General features: G+C 33.7%; 1 protein-coding gene across 1 annotated transcript in view; it reads right to left on the bottom strand.

Annotated features, from left to right (window-relative positions):
* Positions 1-16,442, bottom strand: part of EYS (eyes shut homolog) — a gene marked incomplete at both ends in the record, with an annotated part of 727,941 nt that overhangs the window by 670,597 nt on the left and 40,902 nt on the right. Inside the window, one exon of the mRNA XM_083857640.1 lies at positions 14,524-14,694. Within this exon, the coding sequence (XP_083713766.1) occupies positions 14,524-14,694 (171 nt within the window). The remainder of the gene's footprint in view (positions 1-14,523; positions 14,695-16,442) is intronic.

Genomic DNA, 16,442 nt, shown 5'->3' with positions numbered 1-16,442 from the left:
CAGAAAGCCGATTCTATCCTGGGCTGCATAAATTTTATTAGTATATAATTGTAACATAAAAAAGGCAAATCAAGAATGTGCATTTTTGAGTTTTTGGTAGTAGATGACAAAAGGGCAAATACTGAAGAATGAAAACTAATCATCAAGAATCACAAAATTTATACAGTACATGGGAATGTGTTAATTATTATGTATTAATGCCAGATAGAATGTATTATAATGTATTAATGCCAGATCTTACTGGCATTAATAAACAGGCAAAAAATATTGTAAGTGATGTGCTTCAGAAATACACAGTGCTGAGATGACTGAGTGAAATTTTACGGATGCCTTCTACAGATGTTTTCCTTATCCCAAGAGGCCAGCTCCTTATTAGATAGAGAAGTCAGTAAAAAAAGACATTTGGAGAATTTCTGTGCCTTTGAAAAGTAGTTTAAACTTGTGCACAGGCTTGATTTTAACTTTGCAGAAGCTACATTTAAAAATAAACTAGAACATTCCTGTTACTATATCTGATGTGTTTTGCTGTCCATTTATAATTAATTATATGCTCTTCTGCTATATAAATTCAGATCCACTGTACAAAGATATATGAAATGATTACGATTGCAGTTTTAATTAAATATTTTTTATTTAAATTTGCTCTTCAAAAGAAGGATATTTAGTTTATTACATGAAGATTTCTACTGTGTGTGTATGAACTTCTGTACAGCTCAGAGATAATTAGCAGCATATATAAAATGTACCTAGGGTGCTTTGATGGTGTTTATTTCAATAGAATAAGAAAAGCAGGAAAATTAATTTTGATAAAGTCCAAATTAAACACTGAAGAAGAAAAAAAACTGTTTAGAAAATTTTAAAATTTATGTGAACTCTTCTGTAGAATTACTGCTACTGTGTGGAAGAAAATTGACTCATTAACTTGTGTAAAACTAGCCCCTAATGGAAGTATCTGACTTTGAACTACTGCTGTTTTGAACACGCAGCAGGAAGGACAAACACAGGAGAGGCATCAATAGAATTAATGATAGTGGCAAAGTGGCTTCACAGAGATGAGGCTATAATGTTCTCATATGGTCCATGGGGAGAAACAGTAGGAGAGACTGTAGGTTTTTTAAAAAGGAAAATGACAATAATCTATTTTATATGTTGTACATAAGTACAAAAATTACATTTGCGAGCAACTGACTTTGCAGTGCCAATTTTCATTGCTTCTAGCATTGGTAGTAGATCTGTTATAAATATTCATAATAATTTTATCACTCTAACCAACTGCTTTAATATATAAAATGCCAAATATATTAAATGTTTGTTTCCTTATAGCTTTTTTATACTCAGAAAACAAATGGTTATAGATACAGTGCAGAGGGCTTTAAAAAAGCCCCAGTGCATTGTTTTTTAGAGAACTGAATTTGTTAAACAAGTTAATGTTTTCTCTCAGCTACACTGCCTCTCAGTTCTGGATATGTGATCTAGAAGCTATTTCTTCTCTCATTCAATAAATACAAATAGCTTCTCTAAGAATAAGTTGGAGCCCTTCTTAGGGCTGTGAGATCTACGCAGTAGTACATAGCTCCATTTTGGAAATTATTGCCAATTCTGCATAGACATGCTTTGTTTCTGGGTTATAAATTCAGCCAGACTTCTGGGGATAAAGCAATATCAAAAAGCTTTAGGACAAAGAGTGGCTCCTCAGGGAAGAGCTTACCAAGAGGACCAGAGCAGCAGACTTTCCACAAAGGTTTTTCAGGTAAGCCTGTGGGGTTTGGCACTGCTCACTGCTCTTCTGTAAAGAAGCAATTTGATTCCCAGCCTGAAAGCTGGCTGATGGGCCTGGCTCTGTACTCACAAAGGCAAATCTCTTCTGGAAGGGATGAAACCTGGACTTCTGTCTGCCTGATTGCAATTTCTGTACAAGTTCTGCTAAATGAGGGTCACATATCAGCTTGATGTGGAGAAAAATCACAGGAGAAAGAGAGGTTTCTCTCCTTTGCCCTTCTTCCCTCATTGCCTCAGGAAGAACATATTAACTTCAGTGAAGACCATTTTCTGTGTTAAAATACAGTTTCCTGCTTTGCTAGAGAATGCAGTAGTCTTTGGGCAGATCATATTTGCTGGGTTTTTTAACTTCAACTACAGCAGCGTGACCCATGGTGCTACCGATTATTAATGTATATTCAGAATTTTACTTTATCAGCCATATATCCTCTTGGTGCACACTTTGTTGTTGAAATATCTCAGATTCACCATAAAGCTCCAAATATAAGTTATGGCTTCATTATATGGATGTCAGAAAAAGATCAAAAGATTATATAACATGAACAACCACAGAGCAATCTGCAGGGCAAGGTTTTAGATCCTACTCTTTTCTATTATATTAATTTTTCTATCCTCTTATAATGAAACATACTCTTAGATAAATATTTTTAAATGTGCATCCATATAAGAAAACAAAATTCTGTGACTGAGGAATGATTTTCTGAAGGGAACTGACATGAATGCAACTGTTTACCTGTTCTCATTAATCAGTATTCTCTAGGCAAATTACTTGTAGAAGTTAAAACCATCACTTCTTTTTGCTTAGCTTCCCTTAAAAGTACTTAAAATCTACTTCCACTGCACTATAGGAACACTAGGTAGAAACCAGTAGCATTTTCTGTTGCTCTTTTTGAAGGTACCAGGACACCCACTGGCAATTATTCCAACACAAAATTCCACATGCAAGAGTCAGTACAGTTTCTGAGAGAAATTTCAAACATTTTCTTTAAATGACCAACAGTAGGTGTTGTAGTAAAACCCACAATGATAACAGAAGTTGTTTTCTCTTTCTTTAATGCTGCCCTAGTGTGCATTTGTTTGCCAACACAGCTCTGTTGTTCAGGCAATATGTACAATTTGTTTAGACCTTGTCTCAAATGTAGTGCTGGCAAATGGAAATGGACCTTACTGTTACATTGCTGCCTCTTCATCTTTCAGCTTCAGTTTTTGTGCCTACATAACCCAGTTTCTTTGCTAGCTGTAAGCACACAGCCTTGCACGTATCAGTGGTTTGTCAGGACAACGGGAGAAAGGCATATTGACAAAACAGACTTGGATACACTATGCAGACCATATAAGTTGAAAAAAAGTTGCTTGTTGCATAGTAAAGGAGCTGTTAAGCAAAACAAAAAAAAAACAAAAACAAAACCAAAAACCACAAAACAAAACACAACAACAACAACAACAACAAAACCTCAAAAGATCATGAATGAGTATTTTTTACACTCTACAAGAAGTGGAAAGTATTTTTAATATACATGCCCTTCCATAGGAAGGGTATGGCAGATGACAAATTGGAGAGTGTGTAGCAACCACTGTAAAGCACTGTAGCACTTTCTTCTCCCTCAAATGCACTTCTGTAGGTAACCATAACTGACCTGTAAATTCTTTCATTTTTATGCAATTCAATGGTTTCTCCCTAGAAAGTAAAGACAGCTAGTACATCAAAGACTTGCTAGTTTTCATACCTCAACTTTCCCACTATTGTATTTTCAAAACTGTGCTCCTTTCCAGGCTTCCAAATTCCAGTAAACTAGAGTTCTGTTATCTTCAGAATTTGCAGTGGATTAGTTTAATATATTTTTCCAGTATCTTTATTTTGTTTGGTTGGTTTTGAGGGATTTTTCAGTTTAATACTAATGATTTACGAAGAATCGGGATCTTAAGGAGAGATAATTCTTTTTGCCATGATCTAAACTGCTTGCTGTGGATAAATAGATAATAAGGTACTTGATCCACCCTTGGGACCTAGAAGAAAGCTTTACATTCACAAGTGATTTCTTGTTTGTATACTCTCTTTATTGGCTTTCACTGCCCAGTCGTGTGCCAGAGGCTTTACTGGAGCCATTCTAAATCACTGGGAGAACTCTACTCAAACCACTCCATACCCTGAGGTGATTAGCCTGTGTCAGCAGTATGATTAGCATGGATAAAACAACAACTCTTTCTTCCCTATCACTTGCCTTTTGGGCATTGCTTATATTTTCCCTGTCTTCAGGTAAAGATAAGGAAAACAGATGCCTATGGCCATAAATTGTTTAAGACAATCAGATTAAAAACAATGAGAAAATACTATCAGCTGCAAAACAAGAACACTGACTTTTCTCTTATAAAATCTATTTAAGAAAAGGAAAAGTTGCCATGAGAACAGAAAAACCTATTGAAAAGTGTATCTGTGGGTAGATTTAAAAAAAATATTTTGAAGAAGCAGGTTATATTGTCATAACAATGTAGTTAAATCTTTTAATTGAATAAAACTCTGCTGAAATCTGAAATTGGTTCACACATCAATAATAGTATAACTATGGTTTATGCTTAAACTGTTTTTATTTATTTATTTTCTTAAAACAGTGCCCCCCATCTTCTAGCTGGAGTGATTTATTATAAAATTGACAAACCAGTACACTAATTAAAAAATTTCCTATGGTATGTATATAAATAAAAATAAAGTGTTGTATTATATTTTCTTCAGAACTTTTGCAATTACTATGTTTATTCTTTGAAGCAATTCCAACATTGCAGCTTCAAGTCAGGAGAAATTCAATAGCAGATTTCTTGCAATAATTGATAAATCAAAAGTAAGTAGTAGAATTTTTCATATCAGTAATTTTTGAAAGAGGAAGATCTGTTCACATTCAAGAATTGTGTTTGTCACCTGCTAAAGTTATATGTCCAAATGATATCCATATTTCTGAAACTGAATCAAAGCTGCAGTGTTGTCTTTTTGTGCTTTAGAAACCAACAAGGTAAACATCATATCTTTGATCTTCTTCAGAACCCAAATAAAATGGAGGGATTTATGTTTTCACTATTCATGGCAACTTTGGAAAATATAATCCTTTTCCTAACCTTTTAACATCAGTGAAATGGGTCTGCTGCATTGACTACTAGAAGCAATCCAAAATAAGGCCTTCAGCCTTCTGTGGGAATTATGGGGTTTGGAAACCACAGTAGTAAATCCTCATGAAATTCAATGTCTGGTGAAGTTATTCACAAGGACAAGACAGATGTGACCTGGCACTGATCTGACAGGAAACTGCTGAAACACAATGTTGGGCCATATTACCTAAAACCCTTTTGAAAATGCTCCTACTGTAATCAATAGTATGTAGAAGAAGCAGCTGCTCAGAACCATGCACAATACTTTTATCACTTTGTTGCTAATGTGGCTTCAAAATTTTTGGCACTACAGCTGACTATTTAAAATACAATTGTTCTTTATTTTTTCTTCTGAGAAGACCGTGGATTGTTTTAAGACTGTGAATCTGTATGCATTTTGAGAATATAATTTTCATTAATTATTTTATTTCATAAACCTAATATTTAATAGAGTTTTCCTCATTTGCAACCTTCTTAAAACAATTTAGATTATATGACTGGCTATGGCGACCTTTCACTGACCGTCAAAGAAGTATGACTACTGTAAAATGAGTAGTAATACTACTCATTTTAGAATACAAGAATACTCGTTTTTAGGAGTAGTCATACTCCTATATATACAAGCGCTTATTTTAGACTACAGGGATTGTCTTTATGTCTTCCTCAATGGTGTTGTGTCACAATTTAAAATTGACTTTGAGCTAAAATTTGCTCTTTATCACTGACTGTCAGGAACACTCACTACTGTGTAATTCATATTCTTTTTTCTATGCATACAGCATTGAATTTGCCTCTCCTAGAACATGTTTTTCTAAAAAACACTGCAGCCTTGGTGCAGTCAACCAAGAAGTACTTATCACATTAGTGTATTATCAACTACACTACTGTTTTCTGTGATCATATGCACACACACAGAAGAAGAAGGAGGACCCTAGAAACTACAGGCATGTCAGTCTCACTTCAGTGCCTGGTAAAACCATGGAAAATATTATTCTGGGAAGTATTGAAAAAACACCTGGAGCACCGCAGTCATCAGTTACAGCCAGCACAGCCTCATGAATGGAAGTCCTGCTTGTCAAACCTCACTTCCTTCTATGAAAGGGAAACCCACCTAGTTTATCTAGGAAAATTAGTGGATGCAAACATTTCAGCAACACTTGATACCATCTCTCACATGATCCTTCTGGACAAAATATTAATAACCAGGTTACATGGTGGGTGAGCAGCTGGCTCACAGGTCAGGCACAAAGGGTTATTGTGGGAATTCACGAGAGTGAGACAGACTTAATTAGCATATCTACTCTGGTGACTAGGATGCCCTGGCGAGGACAAACAGAACTTTGAGCCTATAAGAAGATGGGATTAAAAACCTGCTTAAAGAAAAAGATTCAACCAACTCCCTATGATGAAGATGTTGTAAAATGCATGAGTTGTTTGTATGATCTTTTAACCTAATTATTGTAGTAGAAATTATTAACCTTACTGAAATAGTATATAAGTTCTTGGAAAACCTGAGTAAAATCAAATTCTGATCATGAATCAGTCTTTTCGTCTCTCCGTCAATCGCTGATAGGTTATAGCAAATGGTTTCACACCAGTCTGGTGACCTGTCACTAGTGGGGTTCCACAGGGCTCCATCCTCAGCCCTGCGCTCTTCAGCATCTTCATAAATGACTTGGACAAAGAACTTGAAGGAATATGATGTAAGTTTGCTGGTGACACTGAACAGGGAGGAGCTTTAGATTTCCTCAGGGGTGGAGAGGACCTACAGAAAGATCTCCACAAATTAGAGGGACAGGTACCCATCAACCATAGACAGTTTGACGAGGACAAGATTCTACACCTTGCTTAACATTTTCAGAAGCAATTTAGAAAGTTAAAAAAAGCAGATCAAATATTCTTTCCCAAACTGTCAGTTGGAATGAATATCACCACACTACGGTTTCATTGTCAAAGTTTTAAATTTGTGTTAATTTTAAACATGTTTATGTGTAAATAATATGGTTAAAATAATGGCAAGAGATGATCCTAATTCAAGCAATGCATTTTTAAAGGCTGCAACACAGATGTGACTTTCATCTTTGTGGGTAATGACACTGGACCACAATTAGTTATATATTCTTTTTGCTATAAATATATCCTTCATTTCTTTTACTTGATATAGTACTAATCAGGATTTCAGTAGAAAAGCAATGAAAAAATCCATATTACTCAAGTGAATTGCCCTTTTGTTATCAATTAAAATAAATAAAACCTATAAAATTATGCCCATCTTGTCTCTTAGAGTCGTGAATGGATTTCAAGTTTGCTTGTCTGAAGCTTTTATATTTCGGAACACTGAATTAGTTTAATATGTATTAAATTACTTACAGTGAATCCTCCAATTATATTAAGACACAATCCTTCATTCAGACAGTTGATGCTGAGCAGTCTGCAGTAGTCAATTACTTCCTCACAGTTCTTTCCAGTGAATCCTGGCATGCAGCTGCAAATACACCAGTGTATTTTAGAGAACTTGCATTTTAAAAGTTAATTGTATTTAATTATGTTCCATAATTCTATTAAATAATGTTCTTGCAGTAACAAAACAGATCTCTTATGTTATTTAAAATAAACAGAATATGTTTTCAAGAAATTAAAAATCCCTTGCATGATTCTGGATAATTTTGATTTTTCTAAATAATTTCTTTATTTTATTAAAATATTTTCACACCAACATTTCATATAATCTTCCACCAAAAAAAATTTAGGATGAGGTAATGTTTAATAAACATTTATAGCTAAGGTTACAAGGTTTTGGAAAATTATTAGAAAGGACGGGACAATTTAAGCATCAGAGATTTACTTTAATATAAAAATAAAAATATGATGAGTGAGAAATAAACATCAATAACTACTAATGAATAAAGAGCAGTATAAATAGTAAATAATGACATGCTTAATTATGTAAGGAACAATCTAGAGACAACTATGCATAGTTGTTTATGCATTTGCTTGATTGTAATTCTTTTTTTAAAAAAGAAAAATCTAGCATTCAATTTTTGTAACTGTTTGTTAGTCACATGTGATGCCAGTGGAGTGATGGGTAATGTATGTAAAGGAAACTCCAGAAATTTTTTCTGCTTCATGTAAGCACTTATTGTTATAGGAGAAAATTCTTTCCTGATGTTGCTCTCCCATCTTAAAAAAAACCTTATCTCATATGCACAAATAAAAAAGATGAGATTCAAATGGATGGTAAAGAAATCTTATTCAAAAGCAATAATGGAACAATGTCGAAAAATATTTGAATACTTATATCTTGATAGATAGATAATCCTTGTCAAACACTCTCACTATGTTCTCACAAACACATCATATTCCCCTGTCTAAAGGCTATTTCTGGTATAATGGAAAGAAAAGATTTAAGAAGAAGAGAAAGAAAATGGCCGCTTGTCTGAAAATTTGTGTTTCTGAAAGAATCCAAAAGTAATAGATGAGAATTTCTTTAGACATTTCTAGGAGGTAGTTTTATTCAAATTATTCAGTCCAGAAGCTGGAAATTATGAAGATTATACAAAATTGCTTATGGCTTTCCTATGTTCTTGTTCCTAATAGATAGGAGATCCAGATGTGTTGCTTACATTTTCTCATTTAGGAAAAAATCTATCTAATTCCTGGTTTCAAAATGCATGAATCCTCTCACAGTTAGGCAGCATACTAAAGTAAGGGATATATTTTCCATAGCAACTACTTAGACAATGCAACATTCAATAGAAATATCTGAGTTAACCATACTTTCTAAATCAGTTAAAAATATCTATCTGTAGGTATGGCTCTGAGTCCAAGGAGGGCACAGACGCATCTATCATGTCCAGAAGCTTAAGTCACATTATTAACTTATTTAAATGTTAAACTGGTTGGATTTAATCAGAAATCCCTGGAAACCAACCACAATTCATGCATATTGAACTCTTTGGACAGAGGTAAATGGATATGGAGAAACCTTCTGCAAATGGTTATATGCTTTGAAGCTGATATAGACACAGCCACATGAGGACACTCTATGCAAGTAGCTATGCATCACATAATCTTCACCTTCTTCTTGAAAAAGGTGTTGCATGCAATCATATTTCTACCATTTCAAGTACTTGGCTTCAAAATTCTTGCAAAGTCTATTCTTAACATTAAGTTCCAGTTCATGTATTGGGGCGAAAGGGAGTTATTTTTTGTAATGAAATTTACATAGGAAAAGAATGTAAAATAATAATAAAAAAGGTTTTGCATATTTTCTTATAATTTTAAAATAACATCTAAACCCAAGTCAAAGCAACTCAATTACAATGTTTGTTTTACTGATTTGTTTTTACCAATGATCTGAAGTGAAAAAGTTTCTAGATGTTTTGCTTCAGTCTATGATTATTTCATTGACTAGATAATCTAGTAAGCCAATTTTGGAAGTGACTTCTTCTAATTTTTATATTTGCTCATTTTTTTTTGGTTTTGGTCTTTTTTGTTGTTTTGCAATAAACATATCAATGTCAGGAAAAGGACATGTAAACTAACTAAAAATCTGACAGTAAAGTTCCAAAGATGGCACCAACAGAGCATATTTTCTCAGAACACCCTTTCACATTTTTTGTGACTTTTTATTATCCTTAAGTACATGGATAGAAAGCAAACAACCATAATTTATTGTGATGGATACTCTTGTTCACCACCTATGTGAATTCACCTTAAATTTGACATTTAAGAAAAAATGTGTCTATTAGATTCTTAGCACAAAGTTGTGTGTGATATCAAGACTGAAGGGATGGAATTAGGATACAAAGATACATCATAACTGAAGTGGGGAAAATTAAATTTATTCTGTTTGCTTGTATGTTTAGAATGGAAAACAACTGATTTCCCAAAGAAGGGAGGATGTGTTGAGAAGCAGCTGGCATTGTGTAGGATATAAGAATGTAGTTAGAGCATAAGAGCATAGCAAAGGGGGAAGCAAAACCCAAAAGGTAATGAACTTAAAAATTCAATTCAATTATTATTTGAAGTTATACATGCATCTGACCTAAACACCATTACATTTATTTATGATGTTAAAATGCTATAAAAGTGGATCATGTCATAGTATTACATTAGTATTACACCAAATGTAGTATGAAACACATGCAGTTTATTGTACAGTGACTAGACAGAGACATAACACACAGTGTTTGACAATGATTATAAACAATGAATCAAATCTTCATTTTAAATGTTGATGAGCAGCTACAAATCTCCCAAACTAAGGCAAAATAATTAATGGTAGATTTCCTTTAAGTAAAGTGAATTAAAACATGAATCACAGGTAGAAAGCATCCAAATCTGTGGAAACTGTCTAACCACTGTACCTATAGGTCTTCTGAAATCCTCTGTTAGTCAAGTAGCTAATGGAGAACATGAATTTAAAAAGAAAATTTTGAATTCTTAAAACAGTAAAGCCTGCTGACTGTTGGACCTCTCTATCTGTCAACACCTCCTCTGCATCTCAGCACTCTGGCAAGATTGCAGCTCTCACAAACAAAACTACTGCATATGATCTCCTTGTGAAAAATATTTAATTCATACTACCTCAAAATGCTTTCTCTCACCTAAATACCTCCTTTCAAGTACAGAGGCATAAATATTTTTATTTATTAACTATTTCAGATTAAGTGCTGGAACACTGATTTTAATTTTAGAAAAAATAAGACAAGAATTTTTATTAATTAAAGATATTAATAAAAAATTGCAATCAATAATCAAAGCCTTTGGGGACTGAATGAAAAAACTAAGACTGAACATTGGAGATTTTCAATAAGGAATTGGATTGGGTACTAAATTTTTCTCTTCTAAACTCCCTTTCCCATTAAAGGTTGAACCAGAAGATACTTTGATGTCTCTTTCAATTTTGATTGTTCTATAAGTCTCTGATAGTATTGTATATTTATTGTGTTCTGATATTCTGTGATTGTATTGTAACCTTCTACCTTAGTACAAAGAAAACTGCGAAATTGCATAAGATGTATCATGTCACCTGTTCTGGATATTTCCCTGTGGAAGACATGAATCACTTTCTGGAGTTCTCCTTCATCAGGAATGTCTAGAGGGCAAATTGGTTGCTAGGGTAAGCTATGTGGATTAACACTATTCACAGTGCTCTCTCTAGGCTCTTAGTTCCCTTTTAGAGTATTTTTAGAGTTAATGAGCTTAGAACTCACTCCAATGTGGAGTTAAGAACCCATATAAAATGGCTTCTTAATTGTCCATTTTCACTGTTATATTGATCTAAATAGTTGCTTTCATGCTTATTCTCATATAATATTATCAAAGGAAAGATAGTTAAACCCCAATATTTTCCCATGGACATTTTTTATTAAACAATTTCTACCATACAATGAGGTTTCTGGTACAGACAATTTCTACAAATACTTTGTAGGATTATAAACCATTCAGTATGAATAACAGGGCCAGGATAGCTTTTTGTGACTTCTTTTTTGGTTTGGTTTCTGTTAAGAAAGGCAATGTACATCTGGATATTAATTGTTCGTGTTATGCGTAGTTTTGAATGTAAATTTCAACATATTTCATACATATATCCATATTTTGGGAAAGACTGGCTATATAACAATAAATTATTTCCTTATATCTTTGTTTAAAAATTGAAAAATGAATGGTAACACTTGTTCTGTGCTTTACATGTCTATATGGGAAGTCTATATGAGCTTGCATATGTGTGTTCCCATTTCTATCTGTATTTCGGAGTGAATATGAATGAAATTGTGCAGATTTTCTTTTTTGGAAAAATGGAAAACATGATTTACAGTTTTATTTTAATTTCAAATCTTCTCAATTGAATCTCTGGTAACTCTGGTTCATTCACAATATGTTGTCAGTCTTTTTTTGTATCACAGCTTTCAATTCTCTGCTTTTATTAATATCCTAAAATTCGAAAAAATGTTTACTTCAGTATTGCTTATCAGAATTTGCTCAGGCAGCAAGATAAAAGCCAAGCAAAGGGGAACAGAATAAATTGTAATCTTTACTGGCATAGGAAAAAAAAATCTAAAAATCTATTTAAAAATGAAATTAAATTATACATTAGTTAACCTCTGGTATTTTCAAATGGATAATTTTTAGTGAGGTCTTTCTGAATAAAACGGTTTTCATATGCTGTTTGAAGGATCAATTTAAAGTCTACTAATGCATGTCAGTGAGTTAGAAATTAAATAGGTTGCCTTATCTTTTCAAAACCAACATAAACTTCATACACCCTGAAAGGAAATGGCACATGTAGTATAACTGTCTCAATTGTCATCAGTGTTATAAAATTTATATGCTTTTATAATATTAATAATGAAACAATTTATAGCTCCTAAATGTTTTAAATCTTTTTGTATCACTCCCAGAGTTTGCAAGAAGCCCAATAGAGAAATTTGCAAAAGATAAATAATTTTTTTAAAATAGAAGTTTATAGTTTTCTGTGTTATCTGCGAATGATGATGTCTTTTCTTTCTGCAATCTGTGTAATATCATCAAGTGACCCAACAAAGTACTGAAATAAATTAATTTCCAATCTTACCGGCAGTTATAGCTTTGCTGTTGAGCTACGCAAGTTGCATTATTTAAGCAAGGCAATAGTTCACATGGATTCAGTATTCTCTCACAGAACTTGCCAGTAAATATTGGCATACAGATACATGCCACATCCTGTAGAAGAGAGGGAAATTCGAAATAATTATTTGTCATACTGAAGACAATACAAAATGTGGTGTTTATGGTGGTCCGTTACTAGAGAGGTCATAACTAGGACAACTTTTCTTCATATAAAACAGTCTACAAAGACAGAACAGTTCTAGTCTCAGGTTAAAAACTTAATTTAGGACAGGTAGAAAAGGCTTTCCAGCACAGATTATACCATACCTGAGTTTGCTAGATGGATATATATCACCTTTAAAATTCTTGTTTTATGATCTCATAACTGAATCAAGAGGAAGTTTTATAATTAATTTAGGGTATTTTCCTCATTTTTGATCACGTTCCAATGTAATGTTTGCATCTATTAAACAGTAACAGTACACAAAGTACATCAGTAACCAAACAGTGTTAGTAACTAGAGGAGGAAATAAAATCATAGGTATCCATTTTCTCCTTCAATACAAAGTACAGAGTCTATTGTTCCCTTTAAGAGTGAAAGACCAAGTTACTGCAGCCTCTAATTTGAACAGTGAGAAAAGTAAGTTATTTTACAAAACAAAATATTTCTTAGGGCTGACAGTCCCACCCTTATGCTTTTCATAGGCCTGTTGAAGTTAGAAACTAAAGGAAAAAGTAAAGGGGTTTGTTCTTCTAATAAAATTGGAAATGCTTAGGTATTTCTTTCAAATTGGTATTAAAAATATAATCAAGAAACTCCTGCTTCCACTGAAACATTTCTATGTGTGAAACAAACTACTGCAATTGTTTGTGTATTGCACGAAATAGTTTGTGCTAGTGTTTCTAGTAGAAAAAATAGACAGGTTGCATAACTTAGAAATCTATCAATTTATTCAGCAATTTGTATGTCTCTTTTTCTCTCTGTGTATTAGTATGTATCACTGCTATGTGATAACTAAGCTTTTGAACTCTTCTTTCACTGTTTTGATTCTGTATAATCACTGCTATTTGCAATAGTCATACTAATGAAAGAACATCAACAATTTATTTTGACATACTACCAGGTATGACTTATCAAAACTGTGAGTTCTGCATGAATTTATTCTAATTTATAAAAAGAAAAAAGAAAGGAAAAAAGGACTTTAAGAAACTTAAACTGCAGGAAAAGAAAGAACAAGGCAATCACTAGTTAATAAAGATCACATGATGCCTCATGTTTGTGTTAGATGATTTTATTAGGGAGAGGAAAAAAGAAATAAAATAACATGGGTAGTTCCTTAAGATCACCAAGCAACTGATGTGAAATGGAAAATGTGAGGGGTTTTATCACAAAAATATTATAAACAGGACACATTTAGAAATGCTATAGACACATAGAAAATGCTATGCTTCTTCATGAAACATGCAAAGCTAATTAAAAAAAATATGTTAGGATTAAATTAATTATATTAAATTTTGACACTTTCATGGAAGAGATCCTCCTGTAAGGTATGTTAGAGGATATTCATGACAGGAAGGGGATTAGAAAGAGACAATATGGCTCCACAAAGGGTAAATTATGTCTGACTAGCAGCGTCTTTTGGTGATGTAGTAACTTCATTGTAACTTCATTGATGGGTAAGGGAAGAGGAACTGATAACATTAACCTTGACCTCTGTGAGACCTCTGACATCCCCCCCCGCACATCATCATTTCTGCTAAATTGGTGAGACTGGGGGAAAGTTGTAAATGCCTCATCCCTTGAAGTGTGCAAGTCAAGTTGGATGGAACTTTCAGCAACCGGATCTAGCATAAGAGGTCTCTGTCCACTGCAGAGCAGTTGGAAATAGATCATATTTATGTCTTACTTCCAGCCCAAATCATTCTATGATGTGATGCTGTAATTCTATGATTGTCTGTTCAAATAGGGATCACTAACATTTATACTTACATTTGGCAAATCGATACATGTACCTCTGTTCTGACATGGCCTTGAAGAACATTCATTGATGTCAATTTCACAATTGTGACCAAGAAAATCAGAAGGGCAATCGCAAACATATCCAGACTGGTTATACTGGCATATACCTCCATTCAGGCATGGCTGAGAGACACAAGGATCAACAGGTTCCTCACAAAATGTACCTAAAAGAAACAAACATAAAAATTACATGCTCTTTGACATTACTTTTTTACTATGTTGTGTTTCCTTTTTTTTCCTCCCTCCTAATTTTGAAGGACTGAGAGGTTTTTATTAATTGTGTTTCTCTAAATTTTTTTACCCTGTGAAGCCACAATTACTGCCTGGGACATCTGTGAGCTATCACCATTTAAAAATCAAATAACTTAATGTATTCCTCTATATTTTGCTTGTTTTGGTGAATTAACATGGTAGGAATATCTGGGAGTGACTAACCTGATCTGTAGCATAGGAAGGATGTGACTGGAGCCATGGCCCTGTGGGATGCTGAACAGTCACTGAACATCTCAGAACAGATGTTATTATTAATGGAAGAACAGTTATTATTAATGGAAGCTGAATCCAGTGTATTCCCAGACCAGGAGTGTTCTTCTCATTCATGTTTATAGATCCTGCCAGTACTGAACCTGAATGTGCTTTCAGTAAGCAAACACACAATCACACACACTCTACAAACCTGCTACCCATGTGAATCAACATGAAGAACAGTGTCTTTTCCCTTAAGTAGGCATGAACAGCAGTCACATGAGCATAAGAAGCAATGATGGCTTAAGTTTTTTCCTCATCTTTGGCTAGTTAGTATTGAAGTTCAACAATGAACATGCACACGTCTTCATTTTTTAAATATAAAGATAAATCATCAGTGGATCCTTCAAGAATCAGCATAGATTTTAACTCTGTCGGATTTCCATGTCCAGACCCTGAACCTCTTGCTGACTTGCTGTCTCAGAACTTGAGTCATTCCAGATCAGAACGTCATTCTGATTTCTGGCTAGTGTAGTTTAAAGATCTATCACTTGCCACTAGGAGAGGTGCTAACACAGAAGAAGTAAAGAAAAGAGACTGTTACTCAGGCTCTTGGCCTTGCAAGAAAATAATCTGTGAAGTTTCCCCAAGTCATCCTCTTTAATTATTTGAAATTTCCATGTCTCTCATAAAATTCTCCCTTCACTGTCTGTGAAATTCAGTCCTTGCTCATGGTGGTCTGTGCAACATTTGTCAGCCACTTATGCTCGTACTTGCTGAACCCAGCGGTTTCTCACATTATGTCAAGTAGCTTCCAAAGTTCTCCTGAATTCTTGTAAGCCTTGGCAGGACTTAACTGATCTGTCTGCATACCTTAACCTTTATGAACTGCCTAAATATTTTTGACAATTAACTCTCTTTTGTGGGCTTGATGTTTTTAAGTCTAAAAAATTTTAACTTGCAAGCAGCTGCTAACATTTTCCCAAGGAAAAATTTCTCAAGAAAGCTTCTTCTCAAAACAATCTTGGCGAACTACTGTCCTTTCTCAAAACAATCTTTCTCCAAGTGGTGTTTTGCTGTTTCTCTAGTTTAACTAATGGGATTAGAGAGGTGTCGTTCCTATTCACCAATCATATTAAGTCTGTATCATAACACCTTATAAAAGGTAGCAATAATTAGACAATAAAGCCTTTTTTATATGCTCTTTGCCTTCTAAAATATTTGGAGTCTCTCATCTTTGTTTCATGTCCTATGACACTTTTTAAGCCACTTTTTACAATGACACTGACATCAAAGAGAAAGAATTATAGCTCCTAAGAATTTATTTCCATTTGCTTCTGGAAAATTATGTATCAAATATGCTTTTTACATACTTTCTACTTTGGTGCTCTGATTTAAACCAAGTCGCTAATACATACTTACTAATTACATCAGAAGAATTTTTTAG

This window comes from Zosterops lateralis, assembly GCF_965231275.1.
Source record: "Zosterops lateralis genome assembly, chromosome: 3".
NCBI lineage: Eukaryota > Metazoa > Chordata > Aves > Passeriformes > Zosteropidae > Zosterops > Zosterops lateralis.
This window is presented reverse-complemented; position numbering and strand designations above follow the sequence as displayed.